At 43.3% G+C, this 27589-nt stretch overlaps 1 protein-coding gene across 1 annotated transcript in view; it reads left to right on the top strand.

Annotated features, from left to right (window-relative positions):
- The window catches only part of cpne5a (copine Va), a gene marked incomplete at its 5' end in the record, with an annotated part of 227661 nt that extends 216658 nt beyond the window's left edge, over positions 1 to 11003 (top strand). The window contains 4 exons of the mRNA XM_084333074.1: positions 852 to 954; positions 4856 to 4913; positions 6213 to 6286; positions 10755 to 11003. Coding sequence (XP_084189200.1) covers positions 852 to 954; positions 4856 to 4913; positions 6213 to 6286; positions 10755 to 10943 — 424 coding nt within the window. The 3' untranslated portion in view covers positions 10944 to 11003. The remainder of the gene's footprint in view (positions 1 to 851; positions 955 to 4855; positions 4914 to 6212; positions 6287 to 10754) is intronic.
- Between the last annotated feature and the right edge of the window lie 16586 nt (positions 11004 to 27589).

Raw genomic sequence — 27589 nt, 5'->3', positions numbered from 1 at the left:
CACAGCTGTCGCTTACCTCGGACAAACTTGGTTTGTCCGAGGTAAGCGACAGTTGTGATTGGAGGATCAAGAAAAGGGGCAGGGTTTTGAGACAGGTCAATTGCAATCGCAAGGCAATCAATAAACCTGAAAAACTCTGAATGAATAAGAATTCACCACTTGCATAAACACATGAGTAAATTATTCATAGTGCGGTCGCAGATGGGCGATTGAATCTAGGCCACACTCGCTTTGGAGACTCTGATGGGCTTCGTAATAAAGGCTGGATATGCCTCTGAGACTCGAATATACAGCATATTGTACTTCTTTGCATGTCTATATTAAGGCTCTATGACATACAGTACTCTCTGGGCAGAGAGCGGATTTGTATTTGAAAACAGATGGCTTTTAATGTCTACTTTTCATTAGAGTACTGGCTGGCTGGCACCCTGCTGTAACTGGATGTACTGCATGTTTTTAGATGTCTATATACCTGAACATATGCCTGTGGCTATTCTTAGATGATGTAGATACCGGTATAGAGGATTGGGAAGGTGACTTTCAATGCGGAATCACAACATAATCCATTGGAATACACACATTTAGAAAAGTAATCTGATTACATTTGATGACTTTTGGATTACCTCGTCTCCAAAATCCAAAGAATATGAAGCTAAATAAACCGATTTAAATCCAAGTTAGACTTAATTCAAAATTGACTGAACTTTCAATAATGTTATTATCTACAACCATGAATGAAGTAACCGTATCATGTAATCCTGTTGTATCCCAACCCTGTTCATAACATTAACATAGCGCATGCCTGCTCCTGTGTGCTAACACCATACTGTACCAATGTTCTGTCATCTTAGGTACGCAGCAGCAGTACAGGACGGCTCTCAATACTTTGTCCTTCTGATCATCACTGATGGTGTCATATCAGACATGGCTCAAACCAAGGAGGCCATTGTGAATGTGAGTGCTGCTCTATCCCCAGCTGCCCATTCTCTCCTGTATATGTTTCTCTCTCTCCAGTCCACATCTCCTATAGAACCTGGTCATTACAGCCTAGCCGTGTAACATTATGCCCCTCCTGCCAGGCCATGGACAATTGCTCTCTCTCTCTCTCTCTCTCTCTCTCTCTCTCTCTCTCTCTCTCTCTCTCTCTCTCTCTCCTCTCTCTCTCTCTCTCTCTCTCTCTCTCTCTCTCTCTCTCTCTCTCTCTCTCTCGCTCTCCCCAACCCTCTCTCTTCTCTCTGCAGGACAGTGCAGATGCTTTTAACTCTCTGTGCCACCTCTATAAATCCAGCGTGCTCTTTGCCAAAATCAATGTTGGGCTTTCAGTTTCTTTCAGGGGTTTGTAAGTCACTATAGATTTGAGGATCTATTTGATGCTTTCGGCTCTACTTGGTTTCACCATGTTCTCAAGACGTTCTGTTTGTCCGGCACTTATTTTTTCTTTATTGACCTTATCCCAAACCCTGCCCTCTTTTGTTGATCCTCAAATCACAAGTTTTGCTTCGCTTTGACAAAGTTTGTCCGAGGGAAGCAACACTTGTGCTTTATCAACGTTTGTCCAAGGGAAGCAACGGTTGCGTTCGGAGGATCAAGAAAGCTTTGGGCGAAAAGGCATATGTTGGGTACATCTTCAAAAAGACTATAAGCTCAAACGGGCTCTTCTTCCCTCTGTTCCTTTGAGCTCCTCTTTCAAAAATGCACTATGGAACTTTTTCATGAAGAAATGTTGCTTCTTTAGCAAGCGAAATTACAGTGTTGGGTCGATGCATGAAGGTTATGGTCTCATTTGTAGAGTAAAACTGTGAACAACACAAATGTAAAACAGTGTCCAAAGTTACCTTGCTTGAAGAAATTTACTTTTTCTTGCAGTTTTTTCTTATCTGCCCGTGTTTGAAAAGGGTGCGGTTACCTCTAACAAGGTGCCAATCAGCCATAGTGCGGCTTTAAAATTGTGTATCACTGTAGTGCATTATTGTTGTGCTTATCTCTGCCTCACACCTTTGTATGAAAATACTTCATGAAAAAGCCCACTTGGCACGGGAACCCTGTCACCATTGTGAGACACTCTGCGTGTCATCGCCACCGACTATGCAGGCAGACCATTGGAACAACGACCTGCTCTGACCCCCCCAGCAGACTGGGTTTAAAGGGAATTTGCGACTGTTAGTCAAACCATTAGAACAGCCACACCTTCCTTTTAAGATCTTGTCTGCTGCTCTAAGCTGCCTGGGCCAAGCCTCCCTGACAGGACACCGTGATCCCCTCCTCCTGGACCTATAGCTGCTCTCTGCTGCCATCACTACCAAGCAAAAGGGCCAAATGTACTTTTTCCACTTGGCATTCGGCCCTTTTGCCTATAGAGTTCTACACTGTTCTTTTCTCTCTCTCTCTCTCTCTCTCTCTCTCTCTCTCTCTCTCTCTCTCTCTCTCTCTCTCTCTCTCTCTCTCTCTCTCTCTCTCTCTCTCTCTCTCTCTCTCTCTCTCTCTCTCTCTCTCTCTCTCTTTCTCTCTCTCTCTCTCTTGGCTGCACCTTCCAGTGCTGTGGTCTTTGAACTGTATTTGAAGTCTCTTTAGCTGTACACATAGCACAAAAGCAGATATTCTGCTGGGAATATAGTGGGAACTTGCTGTCGGCCATAATATTCTCACCTTTCCCTGTTCTCTCATTCTACACATTAACCTTCAGTTCCCAATACATCCACTCGTTTAACAAGATAGCCTTTGGGATAAATAGTAGCTTCAGCTCCTTTCTCTTTGATATTCTGACGGCCCCTGAACTCTCCTCACAGGACTGTAAATTATAGAGGGCCTCTCCGCCTCACTGATGAACTTGCAATAAAAGATAGTGAATATTTCATAGTTGCAGGTGGGGGATGGGGGGTGTGAGTCAAGTTCACTGATCAACGGAGGGTAATTATGTGCAGGTATCTATGTAAACATTTCTGCGCAAGAAAGCCGCTCTGCTGAGTGAGAGGGAAAGAGAACGTATATAGGGCTGAACGATTTGGAAAGAATATCTAATTGTGGTTATTTTGTAAAAAAAATTAAATCGTGATATGATTCATGATAATAGAGGGAATGGTCATTTTTGTGTCACTGAAAAACATTAAAATGATCACGGTGTGATTTTTGTGGGGATCTGTACCAAAGAAAATATGTTTTCATAAATCTGTAGAATACGATTTGTAGGCCAGGACATCTCTGCAGCATCCTAATACTTATGAATATTTTGTATTTATTTTAATTTTTATTGTGCCTCCTGCGATTTGGATATTGCATTAGACCATATTGCCATTTTTATTAATTATTCAGCCCCACATATGTAGTTAGACAGCTTGGTAGTGTGAAATCTCCTGGGTCATACCAGAGAGCAGTCAAAGTAACAAACTATGTCAAGTGAATAATGAAAGCATGCGGTGCATAGTACCTCATTAGGATTGCATGTGGCGTTGCAGTAGTGTGTGTGTGTGTGTGTGTGTGTGTTTGTGTGTGTGTGTGTGTGTGTGTGTGTGTGTGTGTGTGTGTGTGTGTGTGTGTGTGTGTGTGTGTGTGTGTGGGGGGAGGGGGGGGGGCATGTACTGTATGCTGACAGAGAGAAAGAGAGGACCTACGAGTACATGCTGCCGTGTGCGGAAATGAGAGGGGAGATAAGGAGCGAGTCTGCAGGAGGACAGAGAGAGAGAATACAAACAGAGGGGGACAGGAGACAGAGAGACAGAGAGAGAGAGAGAGAGAGAGAGAGAGAGAGAGAGAGAGAGAGAGAGAGAGAGAGAGAGAGAGAGAGAGAGAGAGAGAGAGGGGATACAAACAGGGGGACAGGAGAGAGGGAGAGTGTGCTCCTAAGTCTGTTTACTCGTATCTGTGACAGGTTGTCCAGGAAGGCTGACCTACTTTTATCTGTCCAAATGTATTTACCACCCCAAGCATATATTACTCGCTTTTACATCCTTAATGTCCGTGCCGTCAAGGCCGTCAGAGCCTGTAGTGATGCACTCTGTACATACAAAAACTGCTAGGTAGAGCCAGCCATGTTATGGCGTTATTATTACATACACATAGTGTTTGATCATTTATCATCGTTAATGGATATATTACGGTATGTTTTTGCAGAAAAAATAACTGATGGGACAAAATCACGTGATTTGAAGAATGTTAAGCTCTTTCTTAAAGCCATATGCCGACATCATCAATAACAAATATGGGACAGTGTGATGGAAATGTGTAAGTAGAGAGGTAATTTTATGAATATTCGACATCCCTCATGTTGGTACATTTTGTATTCCGATGTTGCTCTGCATGGATAATGTACTGTATAACCTTGTACATAATAGTGACTATGGCATTCTACAGTGTGGGTGCTGCCGCTAAAGTAAGGAATGTATTCCGTCGTTTATTGGTAAAAATTGCACAACCACTCTGGGCTCTCCAAATGGAATAATGCATACATCTCCCAGGCCCCCCCAGAGGACACTGCAGCGTGTATACAAATGCCTCTGTGCTATAATGATGTATTTCCCCTGGCTGTCAACCCAGGGACGGGCTATAGAAAGACTCAACAATGCGATATGTTTCCGGAGAGGAATGTGAACCGGCAAACCGTCAGCGGCGTGTATCATTTCCACTGATCTGTTTTTATCTTGCCCGTCCCTGTCGTTGTCCTTGCTTTGCTCTGGGGACAGTATTCGTGTTGGGTTTTACGGGAGCAAGACATGAAAAGCGATGAGAGAAAAAAACAGACCTAATTAACGATTATAAGCAGTTTATATTTAGATTATGACTCTGGTGTGTCTGTCCCGTGTGGAATACACCTTGTTCTCCTCTTAAAGACTGACTGCTTATTCCTTGTTGTTCATGACAGGGTGCGAAGCTCCCCATGTCAATCATCATCGTTGGTGTCGGCCAAGCAGAGTTTGACGGTAAGACGATGTATCCTGAACTCAGTCTCCTAATGGAATACTTGACAACATGTCTCTTCGCTTGTCAGGGAAATATCATTTACATTTACATTTAGTCATTTAGCTGACGCTTTTATCCAAAGCGACTTACAAGTTCTGTACGACAAGCCATCAGGAAGGGCACAACTCTATCAGTTGAGCAACCATGTTCATCAAAGTGTTGAGTGCTACAGTGTAGGTTAGTTTATTAGGACAAGTGCATGACAGTACGGTTAGTTAGGGTTAGATATATATATTTTTTTTAATTCAGATAATGGTACACTATAGGGTACAAAAGTACGCCTTTAGAAAACCCCTTTCCCGTGGAAACCTGTTTTCATGCTGGGTATTTACCTCTCAGATGTACGGAAGATGATTTTCTCAGCAAAATCAACACAAAACCTCACCTAGGGACTTCATTTTGCTAACGTAGGGTGCATATAATGGAATACAATTAGTGGAGAGGTAATCCGAAGCACATTCTCAGTGATTGATTCTGACTAATTGGCAGGTTTGGAGGAAGTCCCTAGTTCAAAAAACAGATGTCGGCCTGCAGTACAGCAGCTGTTACATACTATTTGAATATTTGCAACATATGGCATCCATGAATCTGGCATATATGGGGTGCCTTTCCTAACTGATTTGGTTTGGTTTGGTTACTCTACTTACTTTGCCCATCTGGTTGACCATAAATGTAGCTGATGTTTAATTGATAGTTTATTGATAATGATATGTGTATTGATGCCGAAGCTCACTAGAGTCGACTTATGTGAAGGTCAAAGCCTGGGTTTCTTGAACTGTGGCTCTGGGACCCACAATAGGTCATTGGTATTTATCTGGTGGGCCCCCACTTCATCAGAGTGTATGTTTTAATGTGACTGGGTCCCAGAGTGAAAGTAACATACTAATTCTGGTTCCTATGCTGGAATGGTTTAATAGAATAGAATAGAATAGAATAGAATAGAATAGAATAGAATAGAATAGAATAGAATAGAATAGAATAGAAATGTATTTATCCCGAAGGAAATTCAGCACTACAGATCGCTCACAGTAAACAGTAAACATGTATTCAGAAACAAAAGTCTTGAATAAGAATAAAAATAAGAATAAAGAATAAATAATAAAATACGGTCCGGGATATACATTCTATTATGTATCTAAGTGTAAAATTTTTATGTCGATTTAAAAGTAAAAGTCCAGGAAGATTATGCCATAGTATAGGCCTATAGGGTATAGGGTAAGAGCCCCGGGTCAAAGCTAACGGTGTGTTGTTCTCTTTAGCCATGGTGGAGTTGGATGGCGATGACATCAGGATCTCCTCGCGAGGCAAGCTGGCAGAAAGAGACATTGTACAGGTGAGATGTTTCTGCTGTTCTCTCGCTCTGTGTTGAAGCAGCCTGGAGGCAAGAGAGTGTCTTGGAGCAGTGAGCGCTATGGTATGAAGGAGAAGAAGTCCTTTGATTCATTTTCTATTGGGTTTTTTTATGACTACAGTATATGGCTGTTCTCAACTAGATAAATAAAAGATTTACTACAGAATTGCGTTGACTAAATAAGGACCTGTTTCTTTGATTTGATTCAATCATATTACAAATGAACAATTAATACATTGAATTGACAAATCTGTAAAATCTACATTATTGTCCCGCAAACAAATGCAATCGTATGGAAGGACCTCTTTAAAGGTACACTCCATGCAAGAAAATAAAGTGTATTTATTCTGCCCATAGTCTGACACATATCCTAAAACTATGCTAACTTTACTGTGAAAAGTTTGAGAGTTATTGACTGAAAGAGTTGGAATGCGTCATGTCATTAGATGTCACATATTCCAGGAAGTGTTAAATACAGCTCAGTGAAATTATGAAATAAAAAAATATCGAAGACCTTATTTAATACTTCCTGAAATATGTCACCTCACACATTCCAACCCTTTAACGTGATAACTCTCAAACCGATTGAAAGCTCATAGTATTGGCATTATGGGCAGAAAGAAAATCTGCTTTATTTTGTTAGTGGGGTTTTCCTTTAGCCCTTTCACTACCACACTTGAGAAGGTCAACCTTTCACTACCACACTACAGAAGGTTACCCATCTGTAGTGTGGTAGTGAAATGTTAACCTTCTGTAGTGTGGTAGTGAGAAGGGTCAACCCTTTGTAGTGTGGTAGTGAACGGGTTAACCATTTGTAGTGTGGTAGTGAAAGAGTTAACCCTTTGTAGTGTGGTAGTGAAAGGGTTAAATGTATAGTTCTTCATAAGCACATTTGTGAATGTTATTGTAATTCAAGGCACGTTATCATGGAAGGTGATGAGGCAGATTCATAACTAGAGCTTGATGGTCAATGTCCGTGCCAATTCAGCACATACATATGCAGGCTATCCTCTCATTAATTTCATTCCATATTCTCATGTAATAAACTACTTACTTTCACCGGGAGGGTAATTACTTCTTCGCTTGCAATTTCATGTGGGCTTATTCATATACCAGCTCCCACATGCACCTAGTAGCCAAACTCTCAAGTGTACCTATTAGTGTACCACCAGAGCCTCCCCCCAGGTGTCTTTAATGCATTGATCTAAAGCCGTGTCTGCCCACCCACTCCAGCATAGTTTCTCTCTCTCTCATATTCACTTGGTTTTTCATTTTCATCTCAAAATAATTAGCTCCTGTAAACTAAAAAATATTTAAACATAAATAACTACAATAATATAAACAATTTGACTGAGAAGGGGCGGTCCTAGAGGTGACCATGATTGTGATAGTCATGAATACTGACACTGTGTACCAGAGGTGGGACCAAGTCATTGTTTTGCAAGTCTCAAGTCAGTCGCAAGTCTTGGTACTCAAGTCCCGAGTCAAGTCCCAAGTCAAGACAGGCAAGTCCCAAGTCGAGTCCCAAGTCAAGACTGACAAGTCCCAAGTCGAGTCCCAAGTCCTAACCTTTAAGTTTCGAGTCCTAAACAAGTCATAATACGCGTTTCACCAAAAAGTTTCATTATCAACTTGTTGGCAAAACATAATCTAATTTCTATAAATGTAATAATATTCAGAATCAGTCTTACAACTAGATACATTTGGGCAATAGCTGCTTGAAAACCAGTTCAGGAGTATATTGAGAAAAAAAAAGAATAAGGATCATCATATCCATTTTAAAGGTATAGGATAACAATAACCAACATATTGTCTTCCCACTTGGACCAATCATTTATTTAACGTCTGCCTGCCCTGTATATACAGTCTAGGCACATGATCCATAATAGCAGACCTCGGTTCAACTAACCTTAACCCTTTATCAATTTTGGGGTATAAAAAATCTGTACTGAAATGACAAGGCATCTCTGCATTTCATATATTAGGTCGTTTATTAGGTATTAGAATTAGGTAGGGCCTAATTCGTGTGCGATTTTTTCTCTCTCTCTCTCTTGGATAAAATAACAAACTCAACGGCTTCTCTGTTACAGTGGGTGACAATATTGTCACAAGGAAAGATGAAATTACCTACCTGGGTTCCATCCTGTGACAAAATGGCAACCAATGTAATAAAAAAAAGTCAACCAACGAACTTGATTCTTGTACCGGATCTCCTCACTGGTAAACAAGAATACCTTGAAGACTAACAGGAGCACTCATTCAAGGGTACTACGACTATGCTTGTACCTCATGGTACCAAAGCACCTCAAAGGCACTAAAAATAAGATTACAAACATCACAAAACAAACTGGTCAGACTACTGCTTGACCTTACCCCTGCCCATTTTGACAGCCTAGGATGGCTTAGAGTAGACAACAGAGTACATCAACTTGCAATGGGCCTGGTCTACAAGATACACTACCACCTACATGTCGAAATACTTCCCAAAGGTAAGTGAATTCCAGGACCACAACACCAGAGGGAGTTCCACAAATCATGTTCAACCCAGATTCGTCTCAAACAAGGGACTAAACACGTTTCGCAATTATGCCACAACAATGTGGAACGCCCTACCCACAGCCGTAAAATAATGTAAATCCCTACCATCCTTCAAAACCGCTCTCAAATAGCACCTACGGGTGGCTGCAATTAAAAACTGGCCCCTGTAAATGTCCAACCCCCCCCCCCAATGTAGTTTCTTCCCCTTCGAATGTAGTATATATTTCTGTTTCTTATGATCTGTCTCTTATACAGTACTGTATACTTGTATGTCATAAATGTCTTGATAAAACAGTACATGTCATAAGTGTCATGATGAATTGAAAATGGGGGACCCAGATGTAAACAAGATGAAAGTCTTTCTCTGGCCTGCATCCCCTTAACAATTGTGTGTATTTAGCTGTACTGTATTGTACCCATTCTGCAATCTTTAATACAATTTTCAATCAATAATTTTTTTTAAGGAGCAGCATTAATGTTAGGCGTTCATCAAGCAAGACATTGCTGATTGTTTATAAACCAAGTTACATACCGTTATTTATGCAGCTTCAAATGTAGTTGGAAGTTGTTGCGTCTCCATCTGTGATTTTCTGCAATTTGTTTTTGTTGACCACCACATTTATAAGCAAATCAATAAGCAATATTTGGTATAATTTCCCACTGGATCCGTTGTTCTTAACGTTCGTAACTTACTTCTTCTCTGGCGCAAATTGATTGGATGCTGTCGTATTGTTTCAAACAAAGTGGGCAGAAGATATGATCTTTGAGCCAAGACACAAATTACATTTAACTAAAACGATCTTTTCTTTGTGCTCGACAAAAGAGAAATTGTGACAATATCCATCTGTAAAATCGCGACTAGTGGGGGCTGCCATGACGGTCAAATAGTAAACAACACCCCACAGCACAGCGTGTCTCCGCGAGTAGGGTCCAGCTGCAGCGTCGGAGAATCCTCCCAAGGGGCAAGCCTGTGGCAGCCACGAACCTACTACTTTCTATATAGCAGCTGGGAGGTGCGCTGTTTTAAGTGAGCGACGAGCGTGTGTTATTGGATTGATTGATTGATTGAACATCCGAGCTGCTTCTATAGAAAGAAGGTTCGTGGCTGCCACAGGATTGCCCAGTGAGAGGATTCTCCGGCGCTGCAGCTGGACCCTATTGGTCTCAGACCGGAGAGGAGAACTGTGCTGCAGCTCGCTACCAATCTACATAAAAATAACGCAGTAACTAACGAACCATTCAGTATTTAATATAACTTATCTTTGGGCATGGGGGAAGCCAAGGTATCAAGTCTTCTCAAGTCAAAAGGCTCAAGTCCAAGTGAAGTCACAAGTCATTGGTATTCAAGTCAAAGTCGAAGTCAAAGTCTTTTTTGATTTGGTCAAGTCAAGTCCAAAGTCATCAAATTCGTGACTCGAGTCTGACTCGAGTCCAAGTCATGTGACTCGAGTCCACACCTCTGCTGTGTACACATACATACATACATACATACATACATACATACATACATACATACATACATACATACATACATACATACATACATACATACATACATACATACATACATACATACATACATACATACATACATACATACATGGGGGATGACAGTGGCTCAGGAGGTAGAGTGGTCGTCTGGTAGTCGGAAGGTTCCCGGTTCAATTCCTGCTCCTCCCGGGCAGCGTGTCGAAGTGTCCTTGAGCAAGACACTTAACCCCTAATTGCTCCCGATGAGCAGGTTGGCACCTTGCATGGTTGCCTCCGCCATCGGTGTGTGAATGGGTAAATGTGAGGAACAAAATTGGATAAAAGCGCTATATAAAATGCACCATTTACATACATATATATATTCATACATTTATATATACATACAAGCTATGGTCATCTATTTTCTTCCCCGTCGTCCCAGTTTGTCCCATTCAGGGACTACATGGACCGTACTGGGAACCATGTGCTAAGCATGGCCCGGCTGGCCAAGGACGTGCTGGCTGAGATCCCTGACCAGCTCATCTCCTACATGAAGGGCAGAGGCATCAAACCTTGCCCCCCGCCGGCCTACTCACCCGATGACCAACCCCAGAGCCCGACCCCCATCTGAGAACAACACACAGCTGGGTGTATTGGGGGGCAATAGGGGGTCAGGTGGGAACCTGCCAGGTTCTCCTGATGCCTCCACCAACCTGCTTGTGAGAAAAATGGAAATGCTTCGCCAGGCCCCCTTCGTAAATATTATATATAAATATTATATATTAATCTGATTGTCCCGCTAAACAAATTGCAGAGACTTTGTTTGGTTTGGAGCGAGACTGCTTTCTTTAATTAAAGATAATAATAATAATAAAAATTATTATTATTATTATTATTATTGTTATTATTATTATTATTATTATTTTTTTTTTAAGGACAAGATAGCTGAGAAGAGGAGAGAGGAGCCTGTTGTAGAAGGGGGTCTTAGTTGTTCGCTGTCAAACCTGTCAAAGTGGTTATTTAATGGCTAGCAAGCATGCCCGTCAGGGCTGTTTTGAAGCTGTATATTAGAATGTGCCAGTGTGTATCATGTTTGTGGATATGATACCTTTTGGAATTGGTGTGTGTGTGTTGAACTAGGGAATCATACTGTATGTATGCTGATCTATTTATTTATTGCAGAAGTTATTTATTCATTGGGGTAAAAGTCATATTTTTACCTATAGTTTTGCATCTTATTTTTTGTGATCAGTGAAAATAATAAATCCCTATTTCTACTTTGATAAGTACTATAATATATGAGCATGTTATAAAAACCTATCCAGCAGTTTATAAATTGTTGTCATTGATGAGGACTTTTTGACTGTAGCCATTGCGTAGAAGATCACATAAGAGCTATCCAACCACATTAGTTATCCAACACCATATCCTATTCATATTTATAATATTTCTACCAAGAGGATGCACTAATTACCCTCCAAATAAAAAGCACAAAGATCATAATGACAATAAGCTGAAAATCATTATTATTTTTTAACAACCAACATCTGCCACAATGGAAATAGTGGAAAGGGTTACTTACGACAATGTCTGAGTAGGACTGTCAAATGAAACGTCTTCCACTTCTATTGTAAACAGGAAATTAATGATTATTATAAAATGATTTTGAACCTATCATTATTATATTAGTATATTGATATTTAGTACAGTACATTTCAACCAGATAGACGTATAAAGCACATTATGGCTTTAGTTTCGATATTGGTATGCAGAGAGTTAAACCATAATGCGTAATTGTGCTATCTATCATGTTGGTATATTAGTGATTCCTTCCATTATGTTTATTGTGGTTGGTGTTTATTTTCAGAAATATTTTTGCAAGACTTGCACAGGACCTTATAACCATTATAGAGCAAAGAGCACCCAAATGTAAACATGTTTTGTCAACTAACAGCCATCTTCTGCTCAACTAGATTTAGTTTTCCCAGAGAGGGAACATTTAACAATCGAAACCTTGCAACACAGTATTACACAATATTAGAAAATTGGATAAACAATGTATGCCTTCGTATTATCCCTTTGCTTTTGGAAAGTATATTTGAATTATGTTTTGAATGTAATCTAAAGGAGCCAATAATAATTGACCTATCTCAAGCTGTGCCCTTTTTTCCTTGATCCTCCCTCGAGGGAAGCAACAGCTGTGATTGGAGGATCAGGAAAAGAGGGCAGGGTTTGAGATAGGCCCATTGCACAAAAGCAATCTACACTAATGCTCATCTTCCCCATGCTATTAATGCATAGTTTGTTTCCCTCTATAGGCTATACAGTAGGCTAGGTTATGTCATGGCGTTGTTAGGGTAAGGTTTTTTTGACACACTGTTTTTAATATAGTCAAACCTTTTGCCTCTTTAACCCCTCGCTACATGCCAATGAACAAATGGCCATTTTCTATAATCAACCATTGGATACCCATTTACGATTTCAGATTTGGTACGAGGACTTGATTCTGCTGGCCAATTGCATTCTCATAGAAGTAAAAAGCATTACAGATCATTACATATGGCCACTATCAAGTTGTTCTTAAGTGTGCCTATGTATTCTATCCTCGTTACCCCAGTAGTGTACTGTACATCCCAGATGATCTGTTCATGATGGCCATTGTAGTATCTCACTGTCACTCAATATCTTGATCCAAATGTGCCTCTTAAATAGAAACATATCCAAATTCAGTGAGCCAGGTTTCATTCTGCTTCAGCAGCCACATTTCACTTTTATGACCAACTGGCAGAAACTAATGGTGACATTATAAATGGCTGCAGGATTTGGAATTACTGCAGCAACAATATATTGTATTATCTCCCGTGACCAGAATGCTAGACTTTTTATATTTATATAAGCTAATCTTCACAAATGATATTTACATAAATAATGAAAGTGAGCAGTATAGCGAAGCCTTGTATAATGTTCCAAGTCAAGACTTGTTTACATTCAAGACTGAGGCCATTTACATTGCCTCAAGGAATTGGTAAACATTCATGGGTGTCATTATGAAATTATAATTTTGTTTATCTCTTGTGATCAAACATTGTTGTTCTCATTTAGACTTTTTTATTACTTAATTGTGTTGATAGAATTCCCTTGAATGACTCTAGAGACTGCATAGAACAACACATAGAAGTGTTGTTGTAGTCAGATAATATAGAGCCTTGTTTGTCTGTTGGTTAGGGTTTAGGGTTGTTATTATATATTTTGTGTTCAGTTGAAGAACATACAGGGTATGTGAAACATTATGCATTTCAAGGTTACATGATTTCTTGATTATATTTCTTTTGGCTCTGTAGAAACTCAAACATTAACATTTCTTTGGCATTTTTACAGATTGTTCTTCAAATCCTATTGTTTTGAACCCATCACAGAGCAGATTGAACCAGACTAGACAACATGTAGGCCCACTAAAGGTTGTCACTCCTTAGACCAGACTAGACAACATGTAGGCCCACTAAAGGTAGTCACTCCTTACACCAGAATGTAGACCCACTAAAGGTAGTCACTCCTTAGACCAGACTAGACAACATGTAGGCCCACTAAAGGTAGTCACTCCTTACACCAGACTAGACAACATGTAGGCCCACTAAAGGTAGTCACTCCTTACACAGACTAGACAACATGTAGGCCCACTAAAGGTACAGTAGTCACTCCTTACACCTGACCTTTCATTAGTGATGCCCGTTCCCAAAAAAAGAAGAGATACATTTGATGTACAGCCAAATTGAAATACGGTTAGCCTATAAGTTATGCTTCCTTCCCTAATAAACCCTAGTCTATGGAAAGCCACTTTTACCAAAATAAAATGAATAGATACACCACAACTACAGGCAGACTTTACACAGACTTGCCAAAAATGCTTGGAAAGTGCAAGTCAAAACAAATCATGCTTGTATGCGGCAACTACGTGCAGATTTTCCAGAAATGCTAATAAACAAGTAAAAGGATCAATAGGCGGCGGCCGACTTTTGGCAACATTTCCGATTTCTTATTATATCTCGACAGTAATTGATAGTACTCCAAAAAATAAGACAGAAATTAATCGTTCCGTTAAGGCGAAATAGCTAAAACAACGAACAACCAAGTAAAATGATGGGAGTAAGTGAGCTGTCTATCAAACCCTCTGTGACACGTTATCTACCTCGCAAGGTGTAGCTTTGGAGACATGCTGATGCATTCTGATTGGGAAGAGCATTGTCGAATTCTAAATCAACGGCCACCTATAGTTCCTTTAAATTTGGGAAAATGGAAAAATCACCTCTGTCAGTCCCTGCCTATGCCAATGATCAATGCCCATGTGCAGATTCAGATTGATTGGCCAATCCATTGAGGAGAAATTTTCCTTTTAACTTTTCATTCAATTGTTCTTTTCAAACCAATTAAACAGCATTTATAAGTCACAGCAAGTGGAAGAGGTCAAACTTACCATTAGGACCATTACCCCAGATTATTGCCCAGATGTTTTGATGCATCTTGTATTTAGAGGTGAAAGGAATAAAGCAAACCAGTATAGTCGAATCTATCATTATGAACCAAGCATGTAAAGTAAATGCATTTATTGTCAAAGGTAATTTAGTTGCAATAATAAAAGTTGTGTTATCCTTTCTGACTTAATATAAAAGGCTCTTTTTGGTTAATTGAATGTTTGCCAACATGTATTCATTTTTATTTGGAAGATATGGCTCTCCATCCTTCTCCCATTAGATACTGAACAATAATCCCCACAGTAAATTCCCTCTAGAGACTGAACCCCCAACTGTGTACATAAGCCCTATGAGCAATGGACTTTGTATCCAGTGCCAAAATGTGTTCAGTTGATACTTAGCCTCTCCAGGTGACGTGCATGTTTGTACCAAAATGGCAGAAGGTTTGGTGGTCTCATCTCAACCTGAGTAGTGCATCTGCTATTGATCATTTGTTGCTTAGGATGATATTTAGAGACAGTGGTCACTGAGCATGTGTGCATCTCAGTTTTCTTTCCATCCTGTTCCTATACTATGGGTACTATGGGTTCTCCTCGCCGACACGTTTTATTCCAGGTTTGTTTACACGCCTCTCTTGGTCTCTGACTTGCATGCTGAATAATTCCCAAACCAAGTGTTGGACATGATATTGTCGTCATACTGTGGTTTGTGAGATGCTTTGTAATGGATTGCCTTAATTGAAGATTAATTAAAAAAAATATATTAAAAAAACTATGACAACTTTTGCAGAATGTACGATTGGGGATTGTTTCGTCTGGTTATTTCAAGAGAAATCATATTTGTTGATGGAAAAAACATAATGGTAAGTTTCAGTGCTCTGTGGTCATCACCCACCCCACTCATTTGATGTTCATTATTAGCCAGGCTGTATTGAACCCCCCCCCCCTGCATCCCCTTAACAATTGTGTGTATTGAGCTGTACTGTATTGTACCCATTCTGCAATCTGTTAATAAAATGTTCAATCAATCAATTCAATCAGCACAGTGTCCTAAGACTACCTAGGATGGCTTAGAGTAGACCACAGAGTACAGCAACTTGCAATGGGCCTGGTCTACAAGATACACTACATGACTAAGGTAATAATAATAATAATAATAATAATAATAATGGATTCGATTTGTACCGCACTTTATATTCGTGAGAATCTCAAGAGTGCTACAGGAGATATAGACAAAAGTTAAATGAATAAAACAATTTAAAATGAATAAAAACAATTAAAAAGACTAACAACCAGTGAAATGGAAGAACCTAAGAGTAAAATAAAATAAAAATAATAATAAAATGAATAGAAGTAAAAATAAAAGTAAAAGAAAATTCAGGCAAAAGCCTTGTTAAAAAGAAATGTTTTTAGGCCCCTTTTAAAAGCCTCGACGGATTGTGGTGCTCTCAGGTGGATGGGGAGAGCATTCCAAAGTCTGGGTGCGGCAGAGCAGAAGGCGCGATCGCCCATGGTGTGCAGCTTAGTCCTGGGGGCTTTGAGGAGGTAGGCTGTGCCGGAGCGGAGGGAACGTGAGGAGGACTGGGGGGTGAGGAGTTCCTTGAGATAGGCAGGGGCACCACTGTGTACGCACTGGTGCGTGAGGAGGGACACCTTGTACTCAATCCTGTGTTCCACGGGGAGCCAGTGAAGGGATCATATTTGCGCACCCTCATCAGGATCCTAGCAGCGACATTCTGGATGGTTTGCAGTTTTTTAATGCTTTTACTATGGATCCCGATGAGGAGTGCATTGCAATAGTCCAGCCTGGAGGAAACAAATGCGTGGACGAGTTTCTCGGAATCTGCCAGGGTGAGTGAGGGACGGAGTTTAGTGATGTTTCGGAGGTGAAAGAAAGAGGTCTTGCAGAGGTGTTTGATGTGTGTTTCATATGTGAGGTGGGGGTCCATTTTCACGCCCAAGTTGGTGACAAGGGTGGAGAGGGGAATGTCCTGACCGGAGATGGTGGTGATGGTGGTTGACCGGACCTGGTGTGGGGTACCGATCAGCATGGCTTGAGTTTTGGAACTGTTGACCTGGAGAAACCTGTGGTCCACGCCTTAGTCTCCTCCAGGCAAGCGGTCAGTGTGGGGGGTGATGATGGTGTGATCCGGATATATAGCTGGGTGTCGTCAGCGTAGCAGTGGAACGACACACCGTGCCGGCCGATGATGCGGCCGAGGTGGAGCATGTACAGGGTGAACAGCAGGGGGCCGAGGACGGATCCCTGGGGGACACCGCAGGTGACAGGGTGGTTGGAGGATGTTGCGCCTCCAAGGGAGACACACTCAGTCCGACCAGCCAAGAGGGACTGGAATAAGCCAAGGGCTAGGTCGCGGAGTCCGACATTGGAGTGGAGACAGTCCAGTAGGATGGGATGATCCACCGTGTCAAAGGCTGCCGATAGGTCGAGAAGGACCAGAATGGATGGGGTTCCAGCATCCGCCGCCATCAGTAGGTCGTTGGTTACCCTGACCAGGGCTGTCTCTGTACTGTGTACATGTCAAAATACTTCCCAAAGGTCAGTGAATACCACAACCACAACACCAGAGGGAGCTCCACAAATCATGTTAAACCCAGATTCGGCTCAAACAAGGGACTAAACACGTTTCGCAATTATGCCACATCAATGTGGAACGCCCTACCCAAAGCTGTAAAGGAATGTGAATCACTACCCACTTTCAAAACCACTCTCAAAGAGCACCTATGGGAGACTGCAATTCGAAACTGGCCCTTGTAAATGTCCTAACCCAACCCCCTCCAATGTACAGTAAATGTCCTAACCCAATAATACACAAGACCCTCTTCTTGGGACCAAGTAAGGTTTAGTCGATATTCCAATGTACAGTTTCCCCCACCCCGCCTACCCAACCCCACCCCACCCACCCAACCACCTCCAATGTACAGTTTTCCACCCCACCCCACCTACCCAACCTCCTCCAATGTACAGTTTCTACGTCAAATGTATATATACTCTCTTTTTTTAGGCGCTTTTTGTATCACAAACAGTACTGTATTTGTAAATCTGGTATGTCATAAATGTATAGATGTAGCAGTACTGTCTATCTGTATGTCATGTATGTCATATATGTTATGATGAATTGAAAATGGGGGACCCTGATGTAAACAAGATGAAAGTCTTTCTCTGGTCTGCATCCCCTTAACAATTGTGTGTATTGAGCTGTACTGTATTGTACCCATTCTGCAATCTGTTAATAAAATTTTCAATCAAACCCCCCCCCCCCCGGAGGCTCTCTGGTGAGGAGCACAGTGTCCCTGCACCCCCCCCCCCCCACCCCCGGAGGCTCTCTGGTGAGGAGCACAGTGTCCCTGCACCCCCCCACCCCCAGAGGCTCTCTGGTGAGGAGCACAGTGTCCCTGCACAGGGCTCCTTTTCCTCACTTAATGTGTTTCTCTCCCCCTTAATGAGATGCACTGCTGGCCGGCATCAAGCTGTCCACCTGGGGAGAGAGAGACAGCAGCTGGAGCTATAAATTACCAGAGAGAGAGAGAGAGACCATATTCCTTTCTTTTCCAGCTCCCTCACTGCCTGAACAATAACCATAGGCCAACAGTTGGAAAGAGGGTCAACAGCTAATGATATAGAATTATATGCTATATTGTATCGCAGATAGATAGATGGATGGACGGACGGACGGACGGACGGACAGACAGACAGACAGACAGACAGACAGAAGTCCTTTTGGAAATGCATCATGTGCCATACAGCAGTATAACAAAAAGTAAAAAAAAAAATGACTACTACAATACCAACACCTCAACATTATCACAGAACTATTCACAACATATTTCCAGTGTTCTATGTATTATAAGGTGCAGCATTCCTCACACACAATGTTGTCACATAACCTTGTAATGTATATCCAAAAACGGAATGTTTTCTTAGAATTGTATCATAAGAATTTTGCCACTCAATTGCTTTCAATGGCCAGTAGTTGCCATTGTGACATCATTATTAAAATGTTTAGTTAAAAAAAATTCTAATGTCATGAATGTCATCGAACCTATCTCAGAAAATATTCTTATTTATCCTGTCATCCTTCCTCCCAAGGGCAGCCGGGAGCAGACATGCGCGTGGGCCGCGTCCGGGGACCAATCCAAGTGCTCCTGTCCGTCTTCGTCAGGGATTTTCCCATTGGGTTTATCACTTTTTTTGAAGGGGGGGGGGGGGGGGGGGGGCATAAAAACTCCACACAGAAAGGCGCCGGGAGATACTCAACTTTGAAGTTTACATCAAGTTCTGAATGGGTTTCACGAGTTCCCAGGTCATGAAGTTTACTCAGCACACAAAGGACCATGGTAACTTAGTACTACAGTTACAATGTTATACTGTATAACAGTTCATACCTATTATCAATTCCCAATAGTATGTTGCTGAGAGGAATTGCGTTGGTTCCCTCAGTCACTAGCAGGCATCATCTTCATGATTTACATAAGACATTGGTAAAGCAATGGAGGGTGGCCCTTATTTACACTGATGTTGAGATCACAGAGGAAAAATACAAACAGACAAAATCAGTAAACAATCAGTTAAAATACAAATACAAATCAACAACTAAAATCAGTTAACACTTACAGCATATTAATTGCAAACCTATAGCGTCCAAGATTCAGATTCAGCTTTATTGTTGCATCTTTGTCATATTTCTCATGCAAAAAAAGAACAAGATTCTTGGGTCTTGCCCCCTCGACCTACAGCATGGCAATACAATACACGATAGAATAATAAAATACACAAAAACGCAATAAAAAGTAAAAACCTGCATAATAATGATGTATGAAAAAGGTGACAGTGCTGAGAGTGGTTAATATAAAAAGTGCAACAGTAGAATAAATTCAACGTAAAGTACATAAATATATCCAATACAATCTGAATGACTAAATAGTGTTGATGAGTCTGATGGCTTGATGAAAGTACGAATCCTTGAGCCTGCTGGACCTGGCTCTGAGGCTGCGGTAACGCCTCCCGGAAGGCAGCAGTTGGATCAAGCTGTTGTTGGGATGGCTGGGGTCTTTTATGTTCTTCCAGGCCTTGCTGATGCACCGGCTGTTATAGATGTCGTCCTGTATGCAGGGGAGCTCACAGCCACAGATTTTCTGAGCTGTCTTAACAACTCTCTGTATTGCTCTGCGGCTGTGAGCAATGCAGCTCCCATACCAATCTGTGATGCAGCCGGTAAGGACACTCTCTGTGGTGCCCCTGTAAAATGGACTCAGGATGCTAGGCCCCATGCCAAACCTTTTGAGTCTTCTCAGGTGGAAGAGGCATTGTTGGGCCTTCTTCAACATCTGATCCGTATAGATATCCCATTTCAGGTCCTCAGTGATGTTGACTCAGAGGAACCTGAACTGGCCCACTCTCTCCACAGCAGCACCTCCAATTGTGATGGAGGCCAACTCTGTCTTCAAGATTCAAGAGGTTTAATCGTCACATACATACACAAGATATATAGTGAAATGAAGGTGGCCATGCCCGCCTTCGATTGTGCAAAAAAATACAATATATACAATAGAATAATAGAATAAAATAGACATGATAAAAAGTACTAAGATTAAATACAATACAATGCTAAGCCTACGAATTCAAAGGTAATGGGTCCTATGTACACTACTATAAAATATCCTATACAATATACAGTTATACTATGTATACTAAACTGTTACGGTTCAAGGTAGGAATTGAGTTCCAATAGTAGAAGGAATAAGGAGACAGAGATGTGGTTGCTCTTCTCAAAATGTGTGTTCTTTTTAATATAAGAATAACCAGAGCAGGATACTGTAACGATAACAAAACAGACGGCAGGCGTCAACTGAGGATATACTTTAAGGAGAGAATTCAATCAAAACAACAGCGACAAGAGGTTCCAGCACTTGTCCTGTGGCCGACTCTCGAAGGTTCTGTTTGAAGATCCGACAAAGAGACAGAGAACATGAGATTACTATATGGCCACATTCCCAGCATACCACACGCAGCAATTAGTGACAACAACCACAGGTGACAGTCAATCAGTGCTAATTACATAGAACAGGGTGACATACTCCAGAATGGCGGTAGGCTCTCCAGTCCTGAGAGAGCACAGAAACCCAGAACGTTACAGTACCTCCCCCCGATGAACGGCACCTGACGTTCACCTAAGGGCCTCGGGATGCAGCCGATGAAAATCGTCAATAAGGCTGTGATCTAAGATATCCCTTTGAGGCACCCAGGAACGCTTTTCTACCCCGTACCCCTCCCAATCCACCAAGAACTGAAACCCCCTACCCCTCCGCCTACAACCCAGGATCCTCTGCACCGTGTAGACAGTTTGACCGTCAAGGATGCAGGGCGGAGGAACCGCGGGAAGTGGCGGGGACAAGGATGATGAGAGGAATGGCTTCAACATGGACACATGGAACGTTGGATGAACCCGCATGGAAGCTGGAAGCAGCAACCTGTAAGCCACAGGGTTCACCTGACGAACCACTTTAAAGGGGCCTATGAAGCGAGGAGCCAGCTTCCTGGATTCCACCCAGAGAGGGAGATCACGGGTGGAAAGCCAAACCCGCTGCCCAGGGCTGAAAACTGGAGCCGGACGCCGCTTGCGGTTAGCCTGCTGCTGAGCCTTAACAGAGGCCTTCTGTAGCGCCGCCCGAACCCGGTTCCACGTCCCGCGACAGCGAGCCACGTGGGCCTGGACCGATGGCACCTCAGCCTCCCGCTCCTGTTTGGGGAAAAGAGGAGGTTGAAAACCATACTGACACTGAAAGGGAGACATACCTGTAGAGGAGGAGAGGAGGGTATTATGCGCGTACTCTGCCCAGGCCAACCTCCTACTCCACGTCGCCAGACAACCGGCAACGTAGCACCTCAGAACCCCCTCCAGATCCTGGTTGATGCGCTCCGTCTGCCCGTTGGACTGCGGATGAAACCCAGACGACAGGCTGACGGAGGCGCAGAGGCTGGAGGCAAACGCCTTCCAGAACCTGGAGGCGAACTGAGGGCCCCGGTTGGACACAATATCCAATGGAAGCCTGTGGACCCGAAAGACATGCTGCACCACCAGGTCAGCCGTCTCTCGAGCCGAGGGAAGTTTGGGGAGGCTGTGATCTAAGATATCCCTTTGAGGCACCCAGGAACGCTTTTCTACCCCGTACCCCTCCCAATCCACCAAGAACTGAAACCCCCTACCCCTCTGCCTACAACCCAGGATCCTCTGCACCGTGTAGACAGTTTGACCGTCAAGGATGCAGGGCGGAGGAACCGCGGGAAGTGGCGGGGACAAGGATGATGAGAGGAATGGCTTCAACATGGACACATGGAACGTTGGATGAACCCGCATGGAAGCTGGAAGCAGCAACCTGTAAGCCACAGGGTTCACCTGACGAACCACTTTAAAGGGGCCTATGAAGCGAGGAGCCAGCTTCCTGGATTCCACCCAGAGAGGGAGATCACGGGTGGAAAGCCAAACCCGCTGCCCAGGGCTGAAAACTGGAGCCGGACGCCGCTTGCGGTTAGCCTGCTGCTGAGCCTTAACAGAGGCCTTCTGTAGCGCCGTCCGAACCCGGTTCCACGTCCCGCGACAGCGAGCCACGTGGGCCTGGACCGATGGCACCTCAGCCTCCCGCTCCTGTTTGGGGAAAAGAGGAGGTTGAAAACCATACTGACACTGAAAGGGAGACATACCTGTAGAGGAGGAGAGGAGGGTATTATGCGCGTACTCTGCCCAGGCCAACCTCCTACTCCACGTCGCCAGACAACCGGCAACGTAGCACCTCAGAACCCCCTCCAGATCCTGGTTGATGCGCTCCGTCTGCCCGTTGGACTGCAGATGAAACCCAGACGACAGGCTGACGGAGGCGCAGAGGCTGGAGGCAAACGCCTTCCAGAACCTGGAGGCGAACTGAGGGCCCCGGTTGGACACAATATCCAATGGAAGCCCGTGGACCCGAAAGACATGCTGCACCACCAGGTCAGCCGTCTCTCGAGCCGAGGGAAGTTTGGGGAGGGGAATGAAGTGGGCCGCCTTGGAGAACCGGTCCACTACCACCAGAATGGTAGTGAACCCATCTGATGGGGGAAGGCCAGAAATAAAATCCAGGTATATGTGCGGCCAGGGACGTTTGGGAATAGGAAGCGGCCGGAGGAGACCCGCCGGTGCACGGCGAGAGGTCTTACTACGCGCGCACACCAGGCAGGCCGCCACAAAGGAACCCTTATCCCCCTCCTCTGTAGGCCACCAGAACCTCCTACGGATAAACTCCAGGGTCCTGGCGGCCCCAGGGTGGCCGGTGAGGGAGGAGGTATGTGCCCACTGCAGCAGTCGCGAGCGTGCAGCCTTGGGCACATTGAGAGGCAGGGGGTAACGGTTCTTGATGGAAACGTCGTTCAATCCCCTATAATCGATGCATGGCCGCTGGCTACCATCCTTCTTTGCTACAAAAAAAATCCAGTGCCTGCAGGGGATGTGGACGGACGAATATGCCCTGTGGACAGTGCCTCTTGAATATAGGTGTTCATGGACACTGTCTCAGGGCGAGAGAGAGAAAACATATGCCCACGGGGTGGAGAGGTACCAGGAAGAAGATTAATGGGGCAGTCGTAAGATCTATGAGGCGGTAGTGCTTTAGCACGCGTTTTACTAAAAACGTCCGCCAGGTCCCAATAAATCTCAGGCACGCCTGCTAAATCGGGATTAGAAGGTATAACATAGTCTGCAATGCTCACCACCATCCTGGAGAGAGACAATGGAGACAAAAGAGAAGAGGGGGAAGGGGCGGGTGAACTCTCGCCTGAAACCGACTTGACGCCGCTCCCCATAGAGTTTTCACCCGTAGCCCTAATAATACAGGGATTATGCTCTGCTAGCCAAGGGTGACCTAAAACAATGACAGAATGAGGAGACATGACGACATAAAATTGTAAACATTCCCACTCACTACCAGCCATCTGAATAGGCTACGCAGCTGCACAGTGCGCTGGGTAATGATCCCACTACCCAGTGGTTGACCGTCCAATTACTGAACCGGAATCGGTACCTCCAGTGTCTCCAACGGGATCCCCACTCAATTGCCAAACCCACATGAATTAAATTACCCGCCGCCCCCTAATCAACTAATGCCCTGGTCTTCCTGAGAGAATTCCCCCACCCAACAGTGACATCAAAAAAGTATGTGTATCATCAATGATAGGGGAGAAATGCCCACCTGCTAAAACTTTCCCCAAGCTTAGTGAGCCCCCCCGTTTCCCGAGAATCCCAGTCAGTTAACGAAGCGATGTCCAGTGCGACCGCAACGGAAACAACGCTTCTGGTCAACTCGCCTCTGTCTCTCCGCGTCAGCCACTTGCATTGGCTCGTCACCCAGTCCTGAGAGAGGACAGAAACCCAGAACGTTACACTAAACTATCCTAGCTACTGTATACTAACTATACTGTAGAGAACATATAGTTATGTTTTTTCCCCTTTAAAGTGACCTTTTATTTTGTGTTTAAAGTGACCTGTAGTGTGTTTGTGTGTGGGAGAGTGCAGGATGTGTGGTGTATGTGTGTGTGTGTTCATGTGTGCCTGTGTGTGGAGGGATCAATGTTCAGTGTTCTGATGGTCTGGGGGAAGAAGCTGAGTCTGAGTCTCTCTGTTCTTGCTGCATGTATGCGTAGGCGCTTGCCTGACACAGCTTGAACAGGCTATGTCCACCACCAGCTCTTTGGTTTTGGCAATGTTGAGCCAGAGGTTGTTATTCCCATCTACTCTGCCAGGTGGTCGACCTCCCTCCTGTAATCCGACACAGTCGTAGGTGTACGGGGAATACAGGAGGGGGCTCAGGTATCTTTTTTGTGACCTAAAAAGTATTATTTCCTAGATCAGTCTATAATTGATTGATTGATTGATTCCTTAATTACCAATGTATGACAGGATTGCCCTCTGCCAGGCACCTGTGTTGATGAACTCCTGTATTTAAAGGGTGAACCCTTAGCAACTTCACTAATGTTGATGATGATGTAGTGGTTAACACTGTCGCCTCACAGCTAGAAGGTCCAGGGTTCGATTCCCGCTTGAGGACCAGGTCGCCGTGTTGCCAGGTACCCAGGTGGGGTATCTCCCGGGCCTTTCTGTGTGGAGTTTGCATGTTCTCCCCCCGTGCTCGCAAGGGTTTCCCCTCCAGAATATAAACCCAATGGAAAAACATGCAGACATAGCGCTGTCGCATCCCTGACGAAGACGGACAGGAGCACTTGGATTGGTCCCCGGGCACGGCCCCACACCGCAGCCCATGTCTGCTCCCGGCTGCCCTTGGGGGGAAGAATGACGGATTGGTCAAGCGCAGAGACGAAATTTCATCGGCAACCCAAAAATTGCATGTGTGTGTGTTCCTGTGTGTGCCGCCCATCGCATGTGTGTGTCGCTGCATGCTTTGCCAAGTTCAAGTCCAAGTTACCAAAGAGCCTCCCCTTTACAGACATGCCAAATGTATGCTAATCCCATGCAGTTCTGTGGCAAGACCATAGAGTTTTTGCATGTAGTTCAAATGTGTTATTTTTGCCTATTTTAGAAATGGTGTATTTGCATATTTCTGCATACTGTGGTCCCTAAACAGTCTGAATTGCATAAATTGTGTATGGCTGGAAAGCAAAGACTCTTGATGATCTAATGGGCTCAACTGTATTCATGTGTGATGATTTGTTGTTCCCATAGTAGCCATTTCAATGTAGTGAGAATTTTTTTTTAACCTGTTCCTCACTGTATAAAACAACCTATTGTGACGTCTAGGATAATCGCAGCCTAATGACACTTTGGAACAACAAACTAGAGACCTACTGTAGGTATATTGAGCCATTTTCTGAACAAAAGTGCCAGATGTTTATTATTATTTATTATTTGTCATGCAGCAACACACACATGTAAGATGGTCGCCGATGAAATGCCTCTCTGCGCTTGACCCATCCCGTCATCCTCCCTCCCACGGGCAGCTGGCAGCAGACATGGGCTGCGGCTTGGGCCGAAATCTCCAGATGTCAAACGTTTTTTATACCAAATCGCAGCATGCATTTTTTATTGTAAGATGTTCTTCAAGGTCTTGCTGTCTTAATGGGATATTTAATATTTAATTTTGGAGAGATTTATGACTGTGATTATCAATTCTTGAGTGGTCAAAAATGATCAAAAGATCAAATCAGTGTAACGAATGGTATTAACCCATAAATTGCTGCAACAACTTATGAGACATTACTGAGCATAGCAATAGTTATCACTAGGCATACAGTAGATATAATGTAGCCTCAATACACACTAACATGTTTATTGCATATTAATAGACATGATACTGTAGAATATTGACATACAGTGTTGAGCTGCATCTCAAATGACTCCTTACGGTTCCAGCTTTCCAATGGTGTATGCATGGTGTAAGGAGCCATGCCTTCATGGGGGTTCAAACTCTGGCAATGTCCCTTGCGACCAACCTCCTTAATCAAATGGATCATTTAGCCAGTTCAGGTTAAAGTCACAATCAGCTCAACACTGGAAAACAGATCCGCTCTTGCGTCAATGGTACCTAGATCAGCAGATGTCAAATAAGGTGACAGGACATTGTTACACTTCAAAGGGCATTGCACATTGAATATTCAAATGATCAAGGCCTATTTGGCCATGGACTCAAGGGTTTGTCGATACTGTAGAGGCCGTCATGTTGGATACACTCTCAAAATCGTTCCTGTCACATCAGAGCAAACACCTCTGAGCAACTCATGGATTTCTGTCTTCTGGGACTCTTGGCCATTTACAATATGCAAATGTCGAATGGCAATCTATTTGATGCTTATCTCAGCAGTTTTGACTGCACGAGGATGGAAAATAAGTGTAGTATATTAGGGATGACTACACGGGTAGAATTAATCCAGTGAACAAACAAACAACACACTGCAGCACCCACTCTCCACACTTTAGATCACCTAAACACACTTTATATTTATTGGTAAAGGATTTGCACTACAACTCGTACACCTTACTGTAAATTGTACCTAAATTGTACCTCATCCCATTTCTGCTTTGCACTCAGGGCCGCCTGGGAGAAATGCGAGACCCTGTGCGAGATTTAAACGCGAGCCCCCCCCCCCCCCTAAAGGTAAAAAAAAAATTTAATTAAAAATTATATAATTAGCATAGGAAGAGTAGGATTACAAAGCTCAGTTTGGGCAGTCCGGTGGCCTAAGGGAGGGAGTCATACGCGGAGGATGTGTCTATGGAACACAGGCCTGTACGACTCTCTGGGAGAGGGGGAAAAAGGGGATTTTTATTTGTATATATATATGTTTTTAAGCTCGGCTCTCAACGGGACCTCAATAATTGGATGTACATCTATTGTAGCTTCGCACTTCAGAAGCATTACCACAAACTACACAACAACATGTATAGATTATGGCTAGTTTGAATATAATGATATGGAACACTGGTGGGATAAATAAACAACACAAACGCAAAAGCGTGCTCACACTGATGAAAAAAGAACATGTGGACGTGGCTCTACTAAGCGAAACGCACATTTTAGAGAAAGACATAGATACGTTAGCGGACAACACATATCATAATATTAGTCACTCTTATTTTGGTACGAGAACTCGAGGTGTAGCCATAGTAGTTAGATGTAAGTTAAATATTGAATTAAAGGGAGTATGGTCTGATGCAGATGGTCGTATAACTATAGCTATGATTGTACACAATAACAGGAAAATAGCGTTGGCAGCGGTATATGCCCCAAATTTGTACGAAGAGGGT

The sequence above is a fragment of the Notolepis coatsorum genome (assembly GCF_963971535.1).
Source record: "Notolepis coatsorum genome assembly, chromosome: 17".
Classification (NCBI taxonomy): domain Eukaryota; kingdom Metazoa; phylum Chordata; class Actinopteri; order Aulopiformes; family Paralepididae; genus Notolepis; species Notolepis coatsorum.
Note: the sequence above shows the minus strand (reverse complement) of the source record. Positions and strands in the feature narration are given on the sequence as shown.